Source organism: Cynocephalus volans, chromosome 1, assembly GCF_027409185.1.
Source record: "Cynocephalus volans isolate mCynVol1 chromosome 1, mCynVol1.pri, whole genome shotgun sequence".
In the NCBI taxonomy this organism is placed as follows: domain Eukaryota; kingdom Metazoa; phylum Chordata; class Mammalia; order Dermoptera; family Cynocephalidae; genus Cynocephalus; species Cynocephalus volans.
The window spans coordinates 206,451,293-206,472,028 of record NC_084460.1 but is presented as its reverse complement, the minus strand read 5'-3'; the positions used below and the strand labels follow the sequence as shown (position 1 = coordinate 206,472,028).

Below are 20,736 nucleotides of genomic sequence, written 5' to 3'. Positions count from 1 at the left end.
AAACATGTAGAAAAGGTGCTGTGTACCTGTTATAACTTGGGTGCCTCTGCACTGGGCCTCTTGCTCCCAAATATCAGCCCTGATGATTTACTTCACCAGCACTATACAGCAATTACTTTTTAAAAGCAAAAGCCTCCTCCTAACCCTTTAAAATTTTTCCTCAGTAAATTATACATCATGCAGAAAGGGGATACTGCATTATGGATGATACTGTATTAACCAATAGTCCCACCTTCTTGAGATTTGTGGGAGAAAAGGAGCAAAAACAGGCTTCGGAAAGGATGGTAAATTGATAGATGATTAATGAAAGGTCAGGGTGAAAAGACAAGTTCTGCCTATTATTATTTATTTTATTTTTACAAATCGCCTGAGGCTATAATTTAAATTACATTAATTTAAAAAAAAATCCCTAAGAGAGTCATTGTCAAATATCACTAATATTTTGCCAAGTTTTCTTTCTTTCTTTTTTTTTTACCATGCGCCCCAGTCCTCATTCATCTGCCTTACGAGTTCAGACTGGTACATTTTGTTCCTAGTGAGCTAAATGTACTTTTTGGTCCTATCACAGAAGGTTATCATGAAAAGACGCTAAAACACGTGGAAAATTTCAAATGAAAGGTTCTGTGGGAAGATAAAGTATTATTACATAGATATATGACACGTACCCACATCTCTTGACACTTACATTCTTGTATTGCTAGTTTTGTTTACTATGACAGACTTCCCACTCTGATCAACATTATGGTCTAATCCAAAATAAGCAGCTACTCTGTGTAATAGCATCCTATGGTAAGATGTCATTGGGGGGAATCTTTTACGTGGAGACCTAGAAGTGAAAGAAAAACCAACTTAGTAAGTCAAGGAAAACTGTGATGACAATTTGTTTTCTTGTTAAATGTCAGGACTTACTCATTATTACCAATGAAATCTAAAATTTCTTGTTCCAATTTCAGCAGCATCATTCTGTCCCTGAAACAAAGTATGAAGACTCTTATATATAGAACTTATCACAAATGTCAACAGGCTATGAATTTATACAGCTTTTTTCCCCTAAAAATTACACATTCAGAACTATCATAAGCTTGGTGCTGGAATATTTATGTACTTTCTAAAAAAGTAAGGTTTTAAAAGAATAAAAGATGATTTTTTTCCAGTTTAACTTTTTATTATGAAAATTTTTACACATACACAAATGTAGAGGGAATAGTGTAATAAACCTTGATGTACCCATAACCCAACTTTAACAATTATCAACATGTGGCCATTCTTCAATGCATTTTGAACTGCTAAGCATCACTACTTGAGTTTACTCTGTAAATAAATAGATAATAAGAACATACTAGTTTTTACCTCTTCGTTCTGGGACATAGTAGGAAAACAGACATCCTTAGTTAGGCTCATGACTTTGTTATCATGCTGAACTCCATAGATATAGTACTCTAAAGAACATGTAATGCCAGTTACAACAAGAATACTCCTATGGGAATCCAACGTTAGTACAGAGATGGGACTATGGTAGAGAAGTATGAACTACATTACTAACTACCACAGAAGAGGAGAACTTTTCAACTTGTTCTGTAAATTGCTATTACATATACTTAAGGCTTTAGATAATTTTCCCATAAAAATCAAAATAAACCAAAGACCTCTAACATATAAAATAAATAAGGACTCTAGAGAGTAACTGTATGTGTTCCTTTGATCACTAGGGTCCTACTTAGTGCACTTAGGCTGTAACAAATTAATGGTACTACTCCCCAAAGGCCATCCTTGCTCACACACCAAGAACATGACTCCAGAGTTTTCCTGTGCTCACTGGAAATTTCATGTGCATGTGAAAAAAAAAAACATAACTCATAGAACCTTAAAGCTAGAATCAGATCATTCAGTTTGTCTTCTGAATTTCACAGATCAATAGAATGAGGCCAAGAGGTTAATAATTCCTTAAAATAAACACTGCACAGTAGACTCTTCTCACGTTTTAATAGAGGAGTTGCTAGCTCCTTAGGTAACCTGGAAGTCTATACGTCAGCCCCAAGTTTGATACTCCCTCCACATTGCAAAATAAGTCTCATAAAACTGGGTCATTCCTTTTTCCAATTCCAATTGGAAATGAACTGAAATTAAATGAACTGAATTTTCTAATTCATTCACTCAAAAACATTTAACATATATTTTTATATTAGTTTTTTTAAAAAAATCAAGTGAAAAACATGCCCACATGATGATTTCAAACCCAAAACTGAAGAAAGGATTACATTTTAACACAAATTCTAGCAACATGAAATTTTGCCCCCAAACCTGGTTCTCCTTTACTATTCCCCATCTCAGTAAATGGCATCACCTTCCACCCAGTACAGCTGTCCCTCCGTATCTTCAGAGTACTGGTTCCAGGACCACTCCCCATGCCCACGCCTGGCAGATACCAAAATCCAAGGATGCTCAGTGCCTGATATAAAATGGCATATGTAGTATTCGCATGTAACCTACATACATCCTCCTGTATACTTTAAATCATCTCTACATTACTTATAATACCTAATACAATGTAAATGTTATGTAAATAGTTGTTATATTGTAGTTTTTTATTTGTATTATTTACTGTTGTACTGTTATTTATGTGGGTTTTTTTGGCGAATATTTTCGCGCTGTGGTTAGTTGAATCCATCGATGCAGAACATGTGGATATGGAGGGTCAACTGTATTGAGTATATCTTAGAAGCATGAGAATCTTAGGCTTGTTACCATCCTTTTTCTAATCTTCCAACCCAGTTAAATATTACAGCAAATTTTATCTACCTTCTATTTATTTTTCCACTGTCACAACCCTGTATCCAAGCAGTCAGGATCTCTGACTGGACAGCTATAACAGTAGAATAATGTCTCTCTATATCTTCCCCCTGTTCCCTCCTAATCTCTTCTACATGAAGCATGCATAATGATCTATTGAGAACATATACGTGACCACACTCCATTCCTTTGGTTAAGTCTGTCATGGTTTTCCCACTGCTCTTACAATTGAACATCTATAATGTGGCCCACAAGGCAGGCATGACCTATTCTTCACCCACCTCTCCAACCTCAGCTCCTGACCCTAACTCACAAAACTCTAATCATCCTGGCTTATTTCTGTGCTTAACAAACTCCTTCCTTTCTCATGTTCCTTGAACATGCTATTTCCTTTGCCTAGAACATCCTTTGCCTAGAACACCCTCCTATACTCTTTCTTAGAGCCCTTTCTTTCATACTTTTTAATGTCATTTATGACAATTATCATTATATAGTTATTTTGACTATTTGTATATAGAGGAGCTCAACAAACATATCTTGCATGGAATAAATTTTAAAAATTATTTCATCCAGAAGGTCTTTTAATTCTTTTTTTTCCCTTAAATTTTTGGGAGAGGGTGGGGAGCTTTTACTTCATAAGGTTATTTACTTAAGTATAAGACTGATCCTCTTTTCATCTAAGCTTTTGGGGTCAATTTATCTTGAGGTGATATAATTTTCACTAACTTTTATGATATATTTTACATACCATTTTATTGTAAAAAAACAGAATTTTGAGGCAGGCAATTTATTCGTAGTCCACAAAACAGCGCACTTAAATTGGTTTTCTGTGTTTGAATTAAATAACAGGTAAAAGATATTTCAAATGTTCTTCAGTGAATGTGCTGCCATTGAAATACAACAAACAAAATAATTTGTTGAACTTTCAAAAGGAGAGGACAGAATTGAGGCTACTAGAAGTGGGAAAAGGGGAGGGGGAGAGGAGTAAAAAGGAAATTGGTGAAGGGCCATAACAAATGATTACATTGTGTAATGTTGAATATACTAATTATCCTTGGAGAAAAAAATTTTTTAAAAAAAACCTGCTTAAAAAATAAAACAAACCTTATCAAATTTGTGTATTAAAAAGCCTCAACTAGATCAGTCTATTTAGAAGTCCCAATTGGAAAATATTCTCCAAAGTTTTTATATACCAGAGGCTATTGCTTACATGCCTAACATATCTGAAAAAGTATGCATTTGTTTAATATTTGCTTTTAATTCATTTGAGTGACAAACATTGAATATTTATTATATGAAGTTAATTCTTAGTAAAAGAACTCTAATATATATCATTGTGTGTATAGGAAATAAAATTTTAATTATAACTATTAAAAAAAAAGTTTTTCTATTGTATATAAAATCTAGCTAGCCAGTCAGCTCAGTTGGTTAGAGTGCAGTGTTACAACACCAAGGTCAAGGGTTTGGATCCCCTTACCAGCCCTCCACCAAAAAAAAAAAAAAAAAAGAAAAGAAAAGAAAAGAAAAGGAAATCTAACAAATTTACTAGCCATCAATACAAATTCAGGCCTTTCCCCTTTAATATGTAGATCTATGGATTGCAGAGGATTTTCTATTATTATCTAGACCACTTATCTATTCAAACTAAGCTCCAATGCCTTTAGTAGAACTTATTAGAAAGAAAGAGTGGTAACTTTCCTAAGGTCTTAAGATTTACACCTCCTGCCTTTTAGCCACTGTAGCCTTGTCCAAGCCTCCAAATTTTCAAAGCTGTAATTGACGCTAGGTATTTTGGTAATGTCATAAATTAAAAGTTAATAATTCTTTATAGGAGTACATATAGGATTTGAACTAAAAGGTTCACAAATTACTTTTCTTAAGGTATATTAATGTTTAGCATGTGGACCAAAATTATCTAAAAGCAGGTACACTGAAATTACTATCATATAACCTTTAAAATGAACCAATACATACTATTATTGAAGAAATAACAAAAAGGATCTAAATCAAACTTATCAATAAACTACCACTTACAGTTAAAATGAAAGGGCAACAATCTTTTAGTTATGTGTTTTCTAATCATATCAGAATTAATTTTAGAGAAAGTGTATGCAGTTGGCATATCAGCGGAAAATAAAAAGGCAGTAAACAATAATGCTTCTATCTGACCATCCCTCACCCAATGTTTCATATACCCTTGGTCAGATCTCTGTAACAAACAAGAAATAAAATGATGTGAACATTACCTCCAATAAAAGCAATTTTTAGAAGATACTTCAAACACAGAACAATTACATTATGTTACTCAGAACAAAACAAATTACTTTAAAAATATCCATTCTCAGGATTAATCCATGGGGTTGCTCCCACATTATATAGTTATGTGTGTTACATGTATTTCTTTTCTACTTATGAAATTTATACAACATGGCTATAAAATCAACATAAAAATATGTATAAAATTATGTCAATGAGTGTAATCTCTACCAAGAACATCTTCAGGTATTTAATGTTAATCTGAAGTTAAGCCTACTTTTAGACTAAGAACAAGATAAAGAAGATATAATGATCTGAAGAAAAATTCTGAAATGAAAATAATCCAGAAAGGGAAGGTTGACTACATTCTAATATCACTAAAAACAAATGTTTAACATCTAATAGAATTCTCCAGGCAATATACAATCCTGAATGCTTTAGTGAAAATTTGCCATACTGATTACAAACTGTGTGCCAAGTCTGACAATTAGCTGTGTGCTTCACTGACAGAACACTGAGCTGTTTATTAAGCAAATCTTATCTCACAAAATTTAACATAAGCTTCAAATTCCTAAACCCACACTGACATTAGTAAAAACTTATACATTAGCCATTACATGAATTATTCACCTGTATATTTATTCAAATAAAAATGCGTACACAAAAGGAATAAAGTACTAATACAGGCTACAATATGAATGAATCTTTTTTTTTTTTTTTTTTTTGTCAGCTGGCCAGATGGGGTTCCAAACCCTTGACCTTGATGTTATCAGCACCATGCTCTCCCAAGTGAACTAACCAGCCAGCTCATGGATGAATCTTGAAAACATTATGTTAGTGAATAAAAGCCAATCACAAAAGACCACACATTACATAATTTCATTCATGTGAGATTTCTAGAACAGGGAAACCTATATAAACAGAAAACAGACTGGGGATAATCTATTATTAGATTATTATTAGGGCTGGGGATAACCTATTGTTATGATTATGATTGTTACTAACATGGAAATAGCTAAAGGGCAGGAGTTTCTTTCTGGGGTGATGAAAAAGTTCTAAAGCTGACTATGGCAACAGTTCTAGAATGCTATCTTGTTTTACTCATACTTGCTACATGTTTTCTAACTTCCCACTTATTCCTCAACCCATTGATTTCTGGTTTCCACTATCCTACCCAAATGAAGTGACTTGTTAAAGCAGCTAAAAACTTCCTAATTTCTCAACCTAATGGATTGTTTTTGGTACTTCTATTTTCATCTCCCTTTGTTATTTCATCTTTGTTATTTTATTTTCATCTCCCTTTGTTATTTTATCTTCAATGAAACAAACTTTCCCCCTTTAGTTGACTTCTAGGACAAACGTTCTTATGATTCTTCTACTACTTTTAGAACTCAAGTCTTTCCCTTCTCATCTACCTTTTACATCTGTCTTTCCACAGAATTTTGTCCTTGTCATTTATTTCACCTATCTGGACAATCCCATCCATAATAAGCTTCATCTCTACTGATGACTCCAGAATCTGTAACTCCAGCTTGGCTTATTCACTTGAAAACCAGTCTTTTAACTGCCCATAGACCTCATCTCCTGGCTCTCTGTTGGGCACCTCAAACTATACTTGTAACAGAGCATATACCATTCCGTTCACACTTGCCCTTTACTTACTTTCTCAGTTAGTGGGACTAGCTGTCAGCCCAGCCAGAAACGTAACGGCCATTCTGTTCTATTTTACTATCCCATTACCCTTCCACATACAAATGATCATCAAGTCCTGATGTGGTACTTCCTAAATATCTTTCAAATATGTCCTTTCCTCTTTATGCTTCTCTATGGTCTCCTAACCACCTTCCCTGCTCAGGGTCCTCTCTCCCAGAGTAATATTTCTAAAACACAAATTTGACTATGGCATTAGCCTATTTAAAATCCTGTAATTACTCCTCAACTAAGCATGTCATACTCAAGTCTTTCTCAACTGGTACACTATTGGCATTTCTTTTTTTTTTCTTTTTTCTTTTTCTTCTTTTTTTGTGGCCGGCACTCAGCCAGTGAGTGAACCGGCCAGTCCTATATAGGATCCGAACCCGCGGCGGGAGCGTCACTGCTCTCCCAGCGCCGCGCTCTCCCGAGTGTGCCACGGGCTCGGCCCTCACTATTGGCATTTCAAGTAAGATAATTTTTCATTGTTCATTGCTGTCTTATAGGTCTTTTCAGCCTCCCTGGCTTCCAAGTAGCACTCAACACTCAATGAGACAACAAAAAGGTCCCTGTATGCGCTGGCCAGTTACCTCAGTTGGTTAGAGCCCAGTCTTGTAATACCAAGGTCAAGAGTTCAGTTCCCCACACCAGCCAGCTGCCAAAAAAAAAAAAAAAGAAAAGAAACAAACACCCGTGTATATTTCCTCAGTGCTTCAGGGTGTTTGCAGTATCCTAGGTTGAGGAAAACGAAAACTGGATATGATCTGTGATTCATACCTCACCAACATCTTATCCCTATCACTTTCTAGAATCACATGCCACATGTCTCCCTGCGGGAGCCAGAGGGTACAATCTTGTCTTTCCTTGGATATAGTGCTTCCTCTCTCACACTACTGTGCCTTAGCAATGCTGTTGTCTGTATCTGGAATGCCCTTCCCATTGCTTCTCTCTGTGGACAACTCCCATTTAAAACACTATGAATCCAAGACATAGCTCAGGCATTACCTTTTCAGTGAAGTCTTCCCATATCCTTTCAAGCAGAGGTTGGAACCTCCCTCTTTGGTTTTTATAGCACCTTGAAAAACCTGAAGGTTCTGTTTTAATTATTTATCATGTGTCTTTTTCTAGCACAAAGATGGCAAATAGTTTAGGGGCAGAGAATATACTTCATTCATGTTTATATCTACAATGTTTTACACAATGTTTGGCATATGGTAGATGCTCAATAAATGCCTGTACAACAGACTAATGAAATCATTTATCTGTAGTGACAACCGAGGAATAAACTTGATCTGGAAAAAAAAAGTCATGCAGTGTTACCTATCTTCTCTCTCACTCCATACCTATAATCCTTCAGCTCCCATTTGCATGGAGACCACTTTTCATTTTGGTGGTTCTCACTTTGGGGTTGATAATAAATGCAAAACAGAAAATTAAGAAGGTACCGAATACAATAAATCCTGAATAAAAACAAAGGTTATCTTGAAGCAAGACTGGACATGAAATAAGCATCAGTGAGACTAAAGAGAATTGTTCATGTTATTGTCCATGTGCCTATACCTAGTGACATTGTTTTATTTTTATTTCAATATATGTCAAAGAACTACCACCCTGGGAAGCTAACATCTAGAAGAGGGGTTCTTACGCTTGGACTCTTTTACCACATGAAAGTGTCAAGTCAGATACTTTGTGGATAGGCTTTTTCTGGGGAGAATGCAAAGGGGTTGATGACCTGCCAAAACAGTAAAAAGTATTCACCTAGCACTCTAGCAAAACAAAGGATCTCACAATTAGTTAAAGTACTGACTTCAAAAAGTAACTTAAAAATCTTTGGGTTGAAGATTTATAAACTTGGCAAGAAGAAACTGTTTTCAATAAAGTTCAAAGTTCTTATTTGGTTGAGTGCCTTACGGTGAGGAATGTGTTTTTTCTTTTTTCTCATGATTAATGATATCTCTCTATCTCAATTAAGAGCCAAATAATATGACTCAAATAACACAATTAAAAAAAAAAAAAGAGCCTAAATATTTTGGTGATTCTGTGCCTCCCAAAATTCCTACTGAGAATATGAATTATTTTTACATCATGATGACATGAATAATACAAAAAGATACTTAGACATGTGCATATAGCAGACTAACAACATCTCAGCCCTAAGAAACTAAAATGTTTTTGGTGTACTTCAAATATATCCACAATCTTATTCTAATATTGTAAGTCAATAATGAAAACATATACAAGAAAATTACGGTATTCTAGAAGCAAGGTTAACCTTATAAATTTAATTTTTACCTGGGATTGTTTTTTAATGTATTTACTAAAAATTCATGTAGATCTATGCCAGTTGAATCAGTGTATTCTTGACTGGAATCTAAAAAACAACAACAGAAACAACCAGTATAAAGTTGTTTGAAAACAAATCTCTTTCCCCTTTACATAAGACATATATCTTAAATAAAACAAGATGCCCCACAGTGCAAAAAAACTGACAACAGGAAGAGGGAATTTATGATGAATGCAGATGACCACAATTTTTCTCCTCCCATATAATGTGTGTGGCATGGCTTTATATAACTGCAGGTATATGCACATTCTTAAAAAAAATTAATCTCTCACATGTGCCAGTTTTATTTACTATGAATTCTTTAAAGATCTTTATATACACACCACATTCTCATTTTCAAAAATGCCTCCTTAAGTGAAAAATTCAAATGATTTAGATAATTACCTACATTCATAGCAAATTAAGATAGTTTAGTTCAGATATGAAAGTAAGCAGAGACAGCAATTTGGAGGCAGATAGGAATTTTAGTTCTGAAAGAACAATTTACTTTAGGTTTTTATCAAGTCTATCACCAAAGGCTTGCTTTCAAAAAATTTTCCAAATATTCATTTTTGTTTATTCCCCTTAAATGTAAGATCCTTATACTGTTTATAACACTGGTCAACATAAAAAAGCACTTTTATTAAACTGCAATGGTAGATCATAGTAAGACCTTCAAAACTTATCATGAAAAATAAACACTCTGGGTTTCCAAGGATATTCCTATTGGATACCAAATATTACGGCATCGGCTCTTTGTTTTTGTTTGTTTTTTTAAAATTTTATTTTGTCGATATACATTGTGGTTGATTATTGTTGCCCCTTACCAAAACCTCCCGGCTCTTTGTATCATATGGAATTATACAGTAGTAATATTTTTTGTGGAATCAATGTACAAATTATAATAATTCCAGTGTTCAATATGAGAGACAGGCTAGTAAGATCAAGATGGTCATCTTTCTCAGTGACTCTGGTATGTGCTGCAATTTTTGGCTGAAGCATCTTATTGATGTACAGAACCGTTATACCATTTTGCTCAGATGAGTACTATATCATCCATCTCTCCAGTCGGTTTTTGTCATTTTTAATATAGCTATACTACATATAATTATTCGAGGGGTAAAGAATGGAATTACTGACAGTGAAACTAAAATTTTGTTTAAAAATCAAAAATAAATTGCAAACCTCTTGATAACATTTTTCTGGGCATCTTATCACCAGCTTTTTCTTTTTCTGCTTCATCTTTTGAGGGCTTCTCCTCTTTTTCAAATGATTGTGTTAACTGGATCTGAATTTTCTCCTGTTGGAAGGTAAAACCAGTTATTTAGTGAAAATATAAAGCAATCCATTTAATACCACACAATTATATTTTTTGAGTAACACAAAATTGTATAGAGGAAAATAGGAAAAAGATTTTTATTTTACCCAATTAGATTCTCCAAACAAAAAAACAACTTAAAAATACTTTAGCACTTTTACAAAAGTCTTGATAGGAAATGTGAAAAGTAATGTTTGAGTTGAATATATTAACTGAAACATATCTTCAAAATTATTTCAGAAAAAATAAATATTTCCTATTATTGTTTAGGTTCATCTACTTGTAAAAGCACATGGAGGATCAGAACTGAGATCTTCTTAACCTATTTTGCAATGGAGATGCCAAGCAAAAGCATGATAATTATCATCAATAATGACAATAGGAATGTTTGAGTGTCAAGTCAATAACTAATAAAAATCAGGTTTTTGAGTAGCCATTATAAGTGCATATTCCTTCACTCTCCTGCCATATAAAAATGTAAGTACAAAATTTCCAAATTCAAAGGCACATGACTTTGAGATTTATAAATCATTGTTCCTCCTTCAATCACCACAGTTATTTTATAGATTTCAAGTAAGATTACATTCCTTCCAGATATGTAATGTTTAACTGTAAAGCAACTACATTCTATAAGACTAAAATGGAAAACTAATTCCACATTTTATTTTAAAAACAATGTCACTACATGCACTTTCAGAACTCAAAGGGATTACTGGAAATTAATCCATATAGTCTGAAAAGGTAAAAATCATGCAGCTCTGTTTATTCAGGCAAACTTATAAAGGAAACTAGAATAAATTCCAGACCATTTTGCTAAATAAAGACTATTTTAAAACTAAATTATACTGTTGTTCTTTAGTGATGAAAAACATCAATCATTTATTTAGCTTTTTTGGGTGGTGATGGTAGTGGTGGCGGCGGTGGTGGCAGTGGTAGAGACAATAAGTCAGTATCACAGGGGACATAAATTTTAGGATTCTCAACCTTACAGCCAACAAGATTTCTATTAAACTTTTTTCTTTTCCCCACATAATTTTTTTCAAAATAATCTTTAGCAGAATTTTGATCAAATAATTTTTTATTCCAGTAGAATTGCTACCTGTTATTTTCATCTCTTTGTCCCATTCCATCTCAGTTCAAATTTGTGCTCGGAATATAAGGAAAATGCTATACATTGGCAATTTTCACTAGGATGATAAACACTTGCTTTATGACTTCTCTTGTCTTGCTTTCCAAAGACACTGACAACTTCATTACATTCATCAACCAATAAGTCATTTTTCTCACTGTGATTCATTTTCTAACCCATTTTCCTTATTCTTCTCACAATTATAAAACAGATATTTACAAATAAATTCCAGAACTATTTTTCAGAAGTAGGATATATAGAAGTTTTCCTGATTTGCAGCTTCTATTGTTTTTAATAAAGGGTAATCCAATGGAATCCAGGTTGGGAGAAAAGATTTCACACTACCTCCTCTTAGACCTTCACTGAAAGGCACTTCCAATGACTCGCAGATTTCATTTCTAAGTTCTCCTCCCAAAGCCATAGATTTTAATTACAGATATTAAACTACTGTGTCAAGACGAACTGTATTTTAGAAATCTAGAAGGCTTAATGCATTGAGGCCTTCTTTTTAGTTGGCTTTGTTTTCGGTAGTGAATAAATAGACATATTTCAAATGCTGAACTCTTTATACACAAACTTCTGACTGGAAGCTGTAATACCTTTGCTCTTCACCCTGTCATTGATATCTGTTATTGAGGTCACTTCCCTCTCATAAGCTCTCACACACGAGTGACATCTCTCTTAATTGCCTCTCAACCTTTTGAATAATGAGTTTCATTCCAGATTAGTTCCTCACAAATCACATTCTACATCAAGCAAATTAGGTGAAAAGTGTCTCTGCCACCAAGGATTAGATACTAACACATTTCATAAGAAATAATTTATTTCCCAATTCCTATTCAAGTGTAATTTAGTTAACTCAAGGCTTTCTACTTAAAGAAGTATCTTTATTCAGAGGAGTAATAATAGGCTATTATCCAAAAAGAAAAAATTTATTGCATCTAAGAGAAACCGAGAAAAAAATGTATTAAACAGAATAACTGAATTCTGACATAACTACTTTATTCATTATCCATATGTTTTAACTCACCTTTTTGAACTATATACACAAAAATTACCTATGACCAATAATATATACATTAATATACCATATATATTCCTGATGTTAATTTTTTCATCATGTAAATTTTCACTAGCCAAATTTATACAGTACCATAAGAATTCTTCCCCCAACATTTTCCACATAAGGTAAAATGCTCTGAAAACAAAGATCATGTTACAGTTTTTCTCAAAAAGCATGGATTTTTCCTGCATTAACAGACTTATGAATCCCTGACTCTTCTTATACCCTCAATCTCCTCTGACTATTATGCCATGAGGCAAAGAGGGTATAACATTTTGGTGAACATAATGAAGACATGAATTTTCAAAAAACACTACACTGCTCTGCCCTGAACAGGTATATTCTTTATCTTGTAGAAAAGAACTTTTAAAAACTACTATTTCAAGAAACAATTTCGCTGATTTTTTTTCAGAGTGTATCATAACTTTTCATCCTCATCAACATCACAAAAAAGCCAAAGTTTAATACTTGAAAATATTTTCTAAGCAATAGTACTTAGTAAAATATTTTAATTGTATTTCTGCTTTTTGCTAGGTCTATTTTATTGCCAAAATATGTACATTTTATCAAGTAAATACATGCAGCTATCTCCTATGTAGCTACATTAAAAAAAAAAATCACAAATGAAATTTGAACCCTATGTTCTTCAACATAAGATGAACAAATGTCAAAGAAAACAGATTTTACAGTATTTTTCATTGACAACAAATAATCTTTTCTAAAACCTTTTCCTTGCATTTTGGAATGTGCAATCGATATTTTTTTTTAATTAAAAAAATATAAAACATGTCATGGCTTTTTCTTTTTTTAAAATCAGTCATGGCTTCTTAAATAACCACGAAGTTGCCTCAATCCTTTGGAACTGACTGTTGGAATACACGGGCATTTTACTTCTTCAAACTCTCATAAAGTAGAACAAACCACTAACAGCCAAAGTTCTCACACTGATAAGCACTGGTTGAGGGTCCAGAAATATTTACGTATAAATGTGCAAATGTAACATGAGACAAAGATCAATCCAGCTGAGATGAGCAGAAAAGTAGTCATGGCATTAAAAAGATTGTAAGAGGCAAACTAACTGTTTGCTTGAACATCATATTTCTATATTTTGTAAGAATAGAAAGAAGAATTAGAAATATTAGAGAACTATTAAAGAGCCACGCTAATATAAAAACTAGCTTCCCCATGCATTCAGGTTAAGTAAAATAACATATCAAAGAGAAGTTCTGGGCAGTCTCTTTATATATAAGCATTAAGTATTTGACAAATTTCTAAAAGCCAAAACTAAAATGGCAAATTCCATCACAATTATATTCACTGGGAGTACAACTTCAACATTTTACATACTTTCAATTACTCTTTTAAAGCCACACTCCCAGTTAATTATATGATCCCTAAGTTTTTTTAAAAGCCACATTCCCAGTTAATTATATGATCCCTAAGTTTTTTTTAAAGCCACATTCCCAGTTAATTATATGATCCCTAAGTTTTTACAGAAATCATTGCTCTAAGCCTTAGGTTGAGGCAAAGAAATTTTCCCAACTTTTCATCCATATTTTGGGGTGGCAAGTATTACCAAATTAGTTTCACTTAGTAAAAATAAAACATTAACAAACAACACACACACACACACACACACACACACACAACTTTTATCTAATGGTATGAAAAAATATTCTCCAGTTCCACCATGTCTTCAAATAACAACTTTTTTTTTTTGTTTTGTATTTTTACCTGGTTTTCCTGTGATATCTCTGCTGCAGGGGGTGGTGGAGATTCTTCACACACTGCAAGGCTCCGAACTAGCTTTAACTTTGAGCTTGACTAAAGAGAAGTATTTAAAGTTAACACTACATTTCACGAATCTAGGGCATATACAAAAGATCCCTAGAGTTTCTTAAATTTCTTTAGGAATAGTTTCTGCCACGTATAAAAGTAGATGAAATGTATAAGTTAAATATATCATTAAACACTACTAAAGCCCTTTGTTAAGAGGGAAAACAAATGTAGTTTTCAAAATTATAGCAAAAGCAAGAATGAGAATTCCAACTTCAAAACCCTAAGAATGGTAAGAAAGCAATTTTCTCTGTAGATAAAGAACCATCAAAGATAAAAAAGCAATGCACAAAAGCAGCTAGACAAGACAAAAAAAACCAAATAAAACAAAATAAGCTTTCTGCCCCAAACAAAATATGAAAAAACTAAACTGAATGTAGTGCTGTATGAAAACAAGGATTCGTCAAGCATGAAGGAAGGCCCTTGGCATGCCAGCACACCAAAATATTTACTATACCTTAGACCTTTTTCCTGTCTGTCCAAATGACTGCAATGGCCGCTGAATGTACAACAAGAAAGATTTGTATTAAATTTCATACTGAGACAGAAAATTTCCTTAATACATTAACCTAAACCAAAGAAAACTAACTGCACACAAAGTATAAAAAATGAGGAAATCAAAATTGGTTTCAATAAAAGAATACTGATTCCTCCCAGAAGCATACTTGCAGAAGACTCCCTAAAATCCTTCTGTGTGTTGGAATTTTTCTTTAAGACAGCAAATGGCCAAAATTTCTGTGTTAATTGAACTCAATGGAACTTATAAGGTGATTTCTAGGTAGCAAAATAAAATATACTTCTTCAATATTTTATAATATATTACACGTTAGCCAAAGTTAAGGGAAAAAATGCACAAAAAAACTCAGCAATTTTGAGTAGCTGAGCTCAGAAAAGTTCCAAACTTACTAAGAAGAATGTTTTAAATGCATAATGAATCAGAGTTCAGGCACATATCTACTGAGCCTTTTCAGCACTGTACGAAGTACGCCACCAGTTTATTAATGACCGAATCCTATTCCCCATGTCTGGGATAAGGCGATGAAGCAGAAAAGAGGGCAGACTTCCAAAATGGATGTTCAGAATGACTGACAGGTAATCAGTCACATGACTAAGGAACCTGCTGAGGTAACTACTTCCAGTTTGTAATACCAGGCTTTGGTTTCGGAAACCAGCTGGGACACCTGTTGAATCAGACTTAGATAAATTTTAAACATTTTCTCTTTTCCTCCCACCTCCTTCCAATCTCTCTCTCCAAAACCAATCCCAAATAGTACAGGGTCCGGGTTATCATTTATACTCATTAGCACCATGAAACCAGTCTGATATCAAACATACAACCGAAAGTCCATAATACCCAGACTAGTATGCTTCAAATAAAAATTAAAAACAAAAAAGTCACCATTTAATTCTAACATCCAAAAAGAACTTCCTTGCAGAGCCAACAGAAACAAGCCTCTACAGTACCAGTATGTCCTGTCTCCCACTTTGAGGCCAAAGTTCTCCAAAGATAAGAAGCATATGTTCGTGGGATTTTGACTCTGGATCACACAAACTACAAATTAATAACAAAAAAGGAAAACGGGAAAATATAAAGAAAAATGACTTTCTGTTTCATAAAGAGAGGAAAATGGTATGTGTGCACTTGTGCATATGGCAGTGGTGCCTAAGAGGGCTTCTGCATGTTGGTATTGTCTTCTGTTTCTAGTCTCTTCTTTACTTTGTTCAAGAGAATCCCCCACCCCTTTTTTAAGAGAGAATTTCTAATTGTCTATAACTCATATCTAAAAATAGAAGTAAAAGAAGTCATGCTACTACAGATTCAGGACACACAGGAAAAAAAAGTCAGAGAAAAGCAACAGATGAATACTAGCAAAATGCCCATGACTAAAAGAGTTCTGAGGAAGAAGGGACAAGGATTTGTGACTTACTCCCATCCTCTGCTTTAATTTCTTGCAATTCTAAGTATCAATGGTACAAAAGCTTCTAACAAAAACATCTAAAAGAGATGATAAACTGGCAAAGTACATGCTGTTTTCATATACAAGAGAGTTGGAGTTGAATTTCTGGCTTTGCTTCTTATTAGCAAGTGACTCCAGTCAAATAATTTCAGTTTATTCTTATCTCTATAAAAGTTCGTATTGTTTGTACTAATTCCCAGGTTCTTGAAGAGATTCAATGAAAGGGGCTTTGTACAACCTAAAGCACTATATACATGTAACAGATTATCAAAGATTAGAAATCTAGTATGTCAGAAAACTAATGTACTACCTCTGCTACTAGCCATGAGATTTATGATAAATTACTTAATATATCAGATGCTAACTTTGTTTTTAATCTATAAAATAGGGATGCCATACATTATCCCTATAGTCATGCTTTAGAATATTCATAGACTTACACATGCTTAACAATCTCAGTTTTAATATAGAAGCTTTTGATAAAGATGACAAAGGATGACAGAAGACACAGAGATAAAATTATCTTAATTTAACTGCATTTAACTAGCATGTTCTGAGTTCCTGATATATACCAGACACTGTGCCAGGCACTGGGGCTATGAGATGAGTAAGACACAGTTCCTGGTCTCAAGGACCTTGCAATCCAGAATCAGAGCAACTAAATAGCCAAACAGAACCCAAGATCTTCAGAATCTTAGTCCTGTGCAATTCACGTTACACCTATAAAAAACCTTTTGTTGTAAATTAAATATTACTTGTGGTAGACAGAATTCTAAAGATGGTCGCCAAGATTCCTATCCTCTGGTTATTTAATTAAACACTAATCTAGGTATTGCTATGAAGGGATTCCACAGATGTAAATAAGCCCCAAGCCAGTTAAGATACAGACTTAAGATGGGTCTGACATAATGAAGTAAGCCCTTTAAAAGCTAAGAGTTCTCTTTGGTTGGAAGCAAAAGGGCAAGTCAGAGAGATCCAAAGTGTAAAAAGATAAGCTATCAAATGAAAATGGTTTTTACATCTGGACATGAAATAAGTGCCCTATGTAGAATTTTTTCATTCTCATATTTTGCTAGGTCTGTCATCTAGCTGAATTCATTCATTTCATCGCTCCTTTACATTAAGTTTGAAGTTGGTAATTTCTGTATGATTAAGTAAAATTTATCAAAACTGAATTAAGAAAAAAATCACAGTATTATTCAGCAAAGAAAAAAATCAATTTTTGTAAACCTCTTCCTACTATTAAATTCTGCCCTCAAAGACTTCTTAAAAACAAAAACAAACAAACAAAACCCACAAAGTGTAAAACAGACTCCACACACCATTGCTGGATTTGAAGATGAAGGGTCCTTGTGAGAAGGACTATGGATAACCTCTAGGAGCAGAGAGATAGCTGCAAGAAACTGAGGTTTCACAACAACTGAAATGAGCCTTGAAGCAAATTCTTCCCCAGAGTTTTCAACTCTGAGTCTTGAGAGCCCAGACTGGCTGACAACTTTGATTTCAGCCTTGTAAAACCATAAGCAGAGAACCCAGCTGAGCCTGCTGTAAGCTGATAAATGGACGTGGTCTTAAGCCTCTAAGTTTGTGGTAATTTGTTATGCAGCAATAGAAAATGAATACATTACTACATAAGTAAACTATAAATTGCTGAAGTAGCATTATTCAATAAAATCACTTATTTCATTTCAAATATCAACGATAGCAATGTATATATACATAATACTAGAAAATCTGCCATATAAACACATATACACACAACAACAAAGAAGAGAAAATAAGTTCTGTTTATTAAAGTAAATAGCCTTTACTTAATATTTTTGTTATCAATTTGATAGCCAGATTTGGCTTTAAATAGAAATCTTCCTGATTTGATATACAATGATTTCAAATATGGATTTTATTATTTAGAACTTACTTTACAACTTTAGCAGAATTTCATTGTCACAGTAAAAATTTAGCAACTGGCCAGACCTTTACTAGTCCAGAGAGATGCTAATTAAATTAGGACTTAGAAGGCTTTAAGGACAAAGTAAGTCCCCAATTTATAATTTACATTATTTTATACTGACACATTGGACAAGAAGTAGGTCAACAAATGGGTGCAGAATATGAAACATCAGTGTGAAATTAATATTAGTACACTGTCAGAGCTACCAGCTACCAGAGTTTGGAGAAAAACTGAGAAAAAACAGACTAATCTTTATGGGTTATACTATGTGTTAGCATAAAATAACTGCCAAACATATCACAGTCAATTTTAAGAGCAAATCTGACAATCTCTCAAAAAGACAGTAATTTTTCATTTACAATTAATAATTATGATGAACAAAATAAATTGTAATGGTTGGACCTTTCAATTAAGACTCTTAATACACCTTGGAGAGCTTACTAATTTTCACTACACTTTTCTAGGTAATAGTAAGAATTAATGATAATTATGTGAAAGAAGATAATGAATGAAAATGTTCAATGTCTAGCTAAAAGTCAAGGGAAGAAAAACAACAGAAGCTAGGCTGCTAATTTCTATCGTAATAACAGAAAACAACAAAGTTTTCTGAGTTGGGAGAGATGACTTTTAAAAAAAAATCATTAAACCAACAAACCAAACACAATCTCTAATGTGTTTTTTCCATTTAGCTCTTTGGGCCATAGAGCACTGGTTTAAATATCTGAAGGCCTGACTCTTAGACACTAAGGAAAAGTCACTGGAGAATTTCACAAACTCTGTGGTTTACATTTGCTCCTTACATCAAATGAAGATAAATGATCTCCCTATCCTAATGGTGATATACATAAAAATTACGCAAGGAAGTAAAAATAGCATATAAAAGCATTTCTACATCTATAAGTTATGACGAATATCTTTATATATGTCATAGCAAAACACTGAAAAGTAAATGTGCTTACAAGTGCTACCATATGTGCATATGACCCAAGTTCAATAGAAAAAGGACCAAATCCTAAAAATAATTTTAAAAAGTAAAGGGTACTTTGGGAAGTGAATTTGAAGTTTTAAAAAGCTGAACTTATATAAAAATAAAAGACAATAAAAACAAGCAAACATATACGAAACAATACAAAGAAACAAAAACCATTGCATTGAAACTTTGGGAAAATGATGTCAAGAAATAAGTTTTACATTTTATTTTATTAGTACAGAAAAAAATCTATCTTGCATGACAATAAAGGGACAAATTTGAGAAGCCATATCATTGTGCTATTACTAATAAATAATTAGGAACAATTATGATGATGATTATAATGATATTATTATTAAAAGCATAGTTAGACTCTAACTATGTACTATACACATTACTTACATCCTTTATCGTTGTTTGACAAATAGGAAAATAGTTAAGATTATAATTTGAATGCATTTATATATAAAGACTTATTCACTCAATCCTTTCAAAAGAAACTTCTTCACATCTTTCATCAATTAAGCAACCTATTTCTGACTACCCTCCCTGCTGAAGAAGTGTGGCCTTGTGCCCTGACAGCCTGTTTCTGACAGCCTTATTAGATTGCAATTGCTTTCTTGCTCTTTATCTTGCCCCCAACCTCCCTTTAAAGAAATGCTTGGAACTAACTTGCGGGATACAAGATGTAAGATTCCCATCTTGATTACCAAAGGGCTTACTACAGAAACAGAGAATACAATGAACACCTACTTTAACTGATACTGCGTGTGGAAAATTCACTCATATATATCAAAAGCTATTTTATACACTCTGGCACAAAAGGCCTAAAAATCAGCTCTCTGATTTCCTCCACAAGTGTTACCAAAACAATTTGCATTGGCTGTTCTATGGTTAGTAAATAGTTAATGGGGAGAAGCATTGTTTGAGCTGTTCCAAAATGTTTTGGATTGTGTGTATATCACATGTATATACAGATGAACACCCTTGGACAAAGCATTTATCAAGTACAAAGATACAATTGCAAAAGAATGAGAAAATTAAGCTTGAACCTTTAATAAGTAAGTGGAACACAGGATTCTTAATTTTACATTTCAAATAAATGACTGCAAAAATCAACACAAATAGTTTACCCTAAATTTAATCTAAAAAAATCTATCCCTGAAAAATATTAAACAATGGACACCACATAAATGAGATATACCAGGAAAAACGTGCAAACACTTTTTTCCCCACTTACTCATGTTAAAGATTAGGGATACCAGGAGTCTAAAAAAATACATTTTCTAGATTTAGAAACATGACATCCACCACCCCAACCTTCCAAATATTTCACAACCATAGAAAGTCCAAAACATACCTTCAGATGCTCAATAGAAATAGTGTGTGGTAGTAGAAAAATTACTAAACGAAAATGCTTTGCACAATTATTCATGACCATAATCAACAA

General features: G+C 33.4%; 1 protein-coding gene across 4 annotated transcripts in view; it reads right to left on the bottom strand.

Moving 5' to 3' along the window:
• Positions 1-20,736, bottom strand: part of R3HDM1 (R3H domain containing 1) — a 192,450-nt gene that overhangs the window by 94,634 nt on the left and 77,080 nt on the right. For 2 of the 4 annotated variants that reach the window (XM_063077268.1, XM_063077272.1), the window contains exons 4-9: positions 14,865-14,906; positions 14,306-14,395; positions 10,247-10,361; positions 9,031-9,109; positions 910-969; positions 686-826 (exon numbers count right to left, since the gene is read on the bottom strand). In XM_063077268.1, the coding sequence (XP_062933338.1) occupies positions 686-826; positions 910-969; positions 9,031-9,109; positions 10,247-10,361; positions 14,306-14,395; positions 14,865-14,906 (527 nt within the window). The remainder of the gene's footprint in view (positions 1-685; positions 827-909; positions 970-9,030; positions 9,110-10,246; positions 10,362-14,305; positions 14,396-14,864; positions 14,907-20,736) is intronic. The other 2 variants (XM_063077281.1, XM_063077289.1) reach the window with 1 other exon arrangement.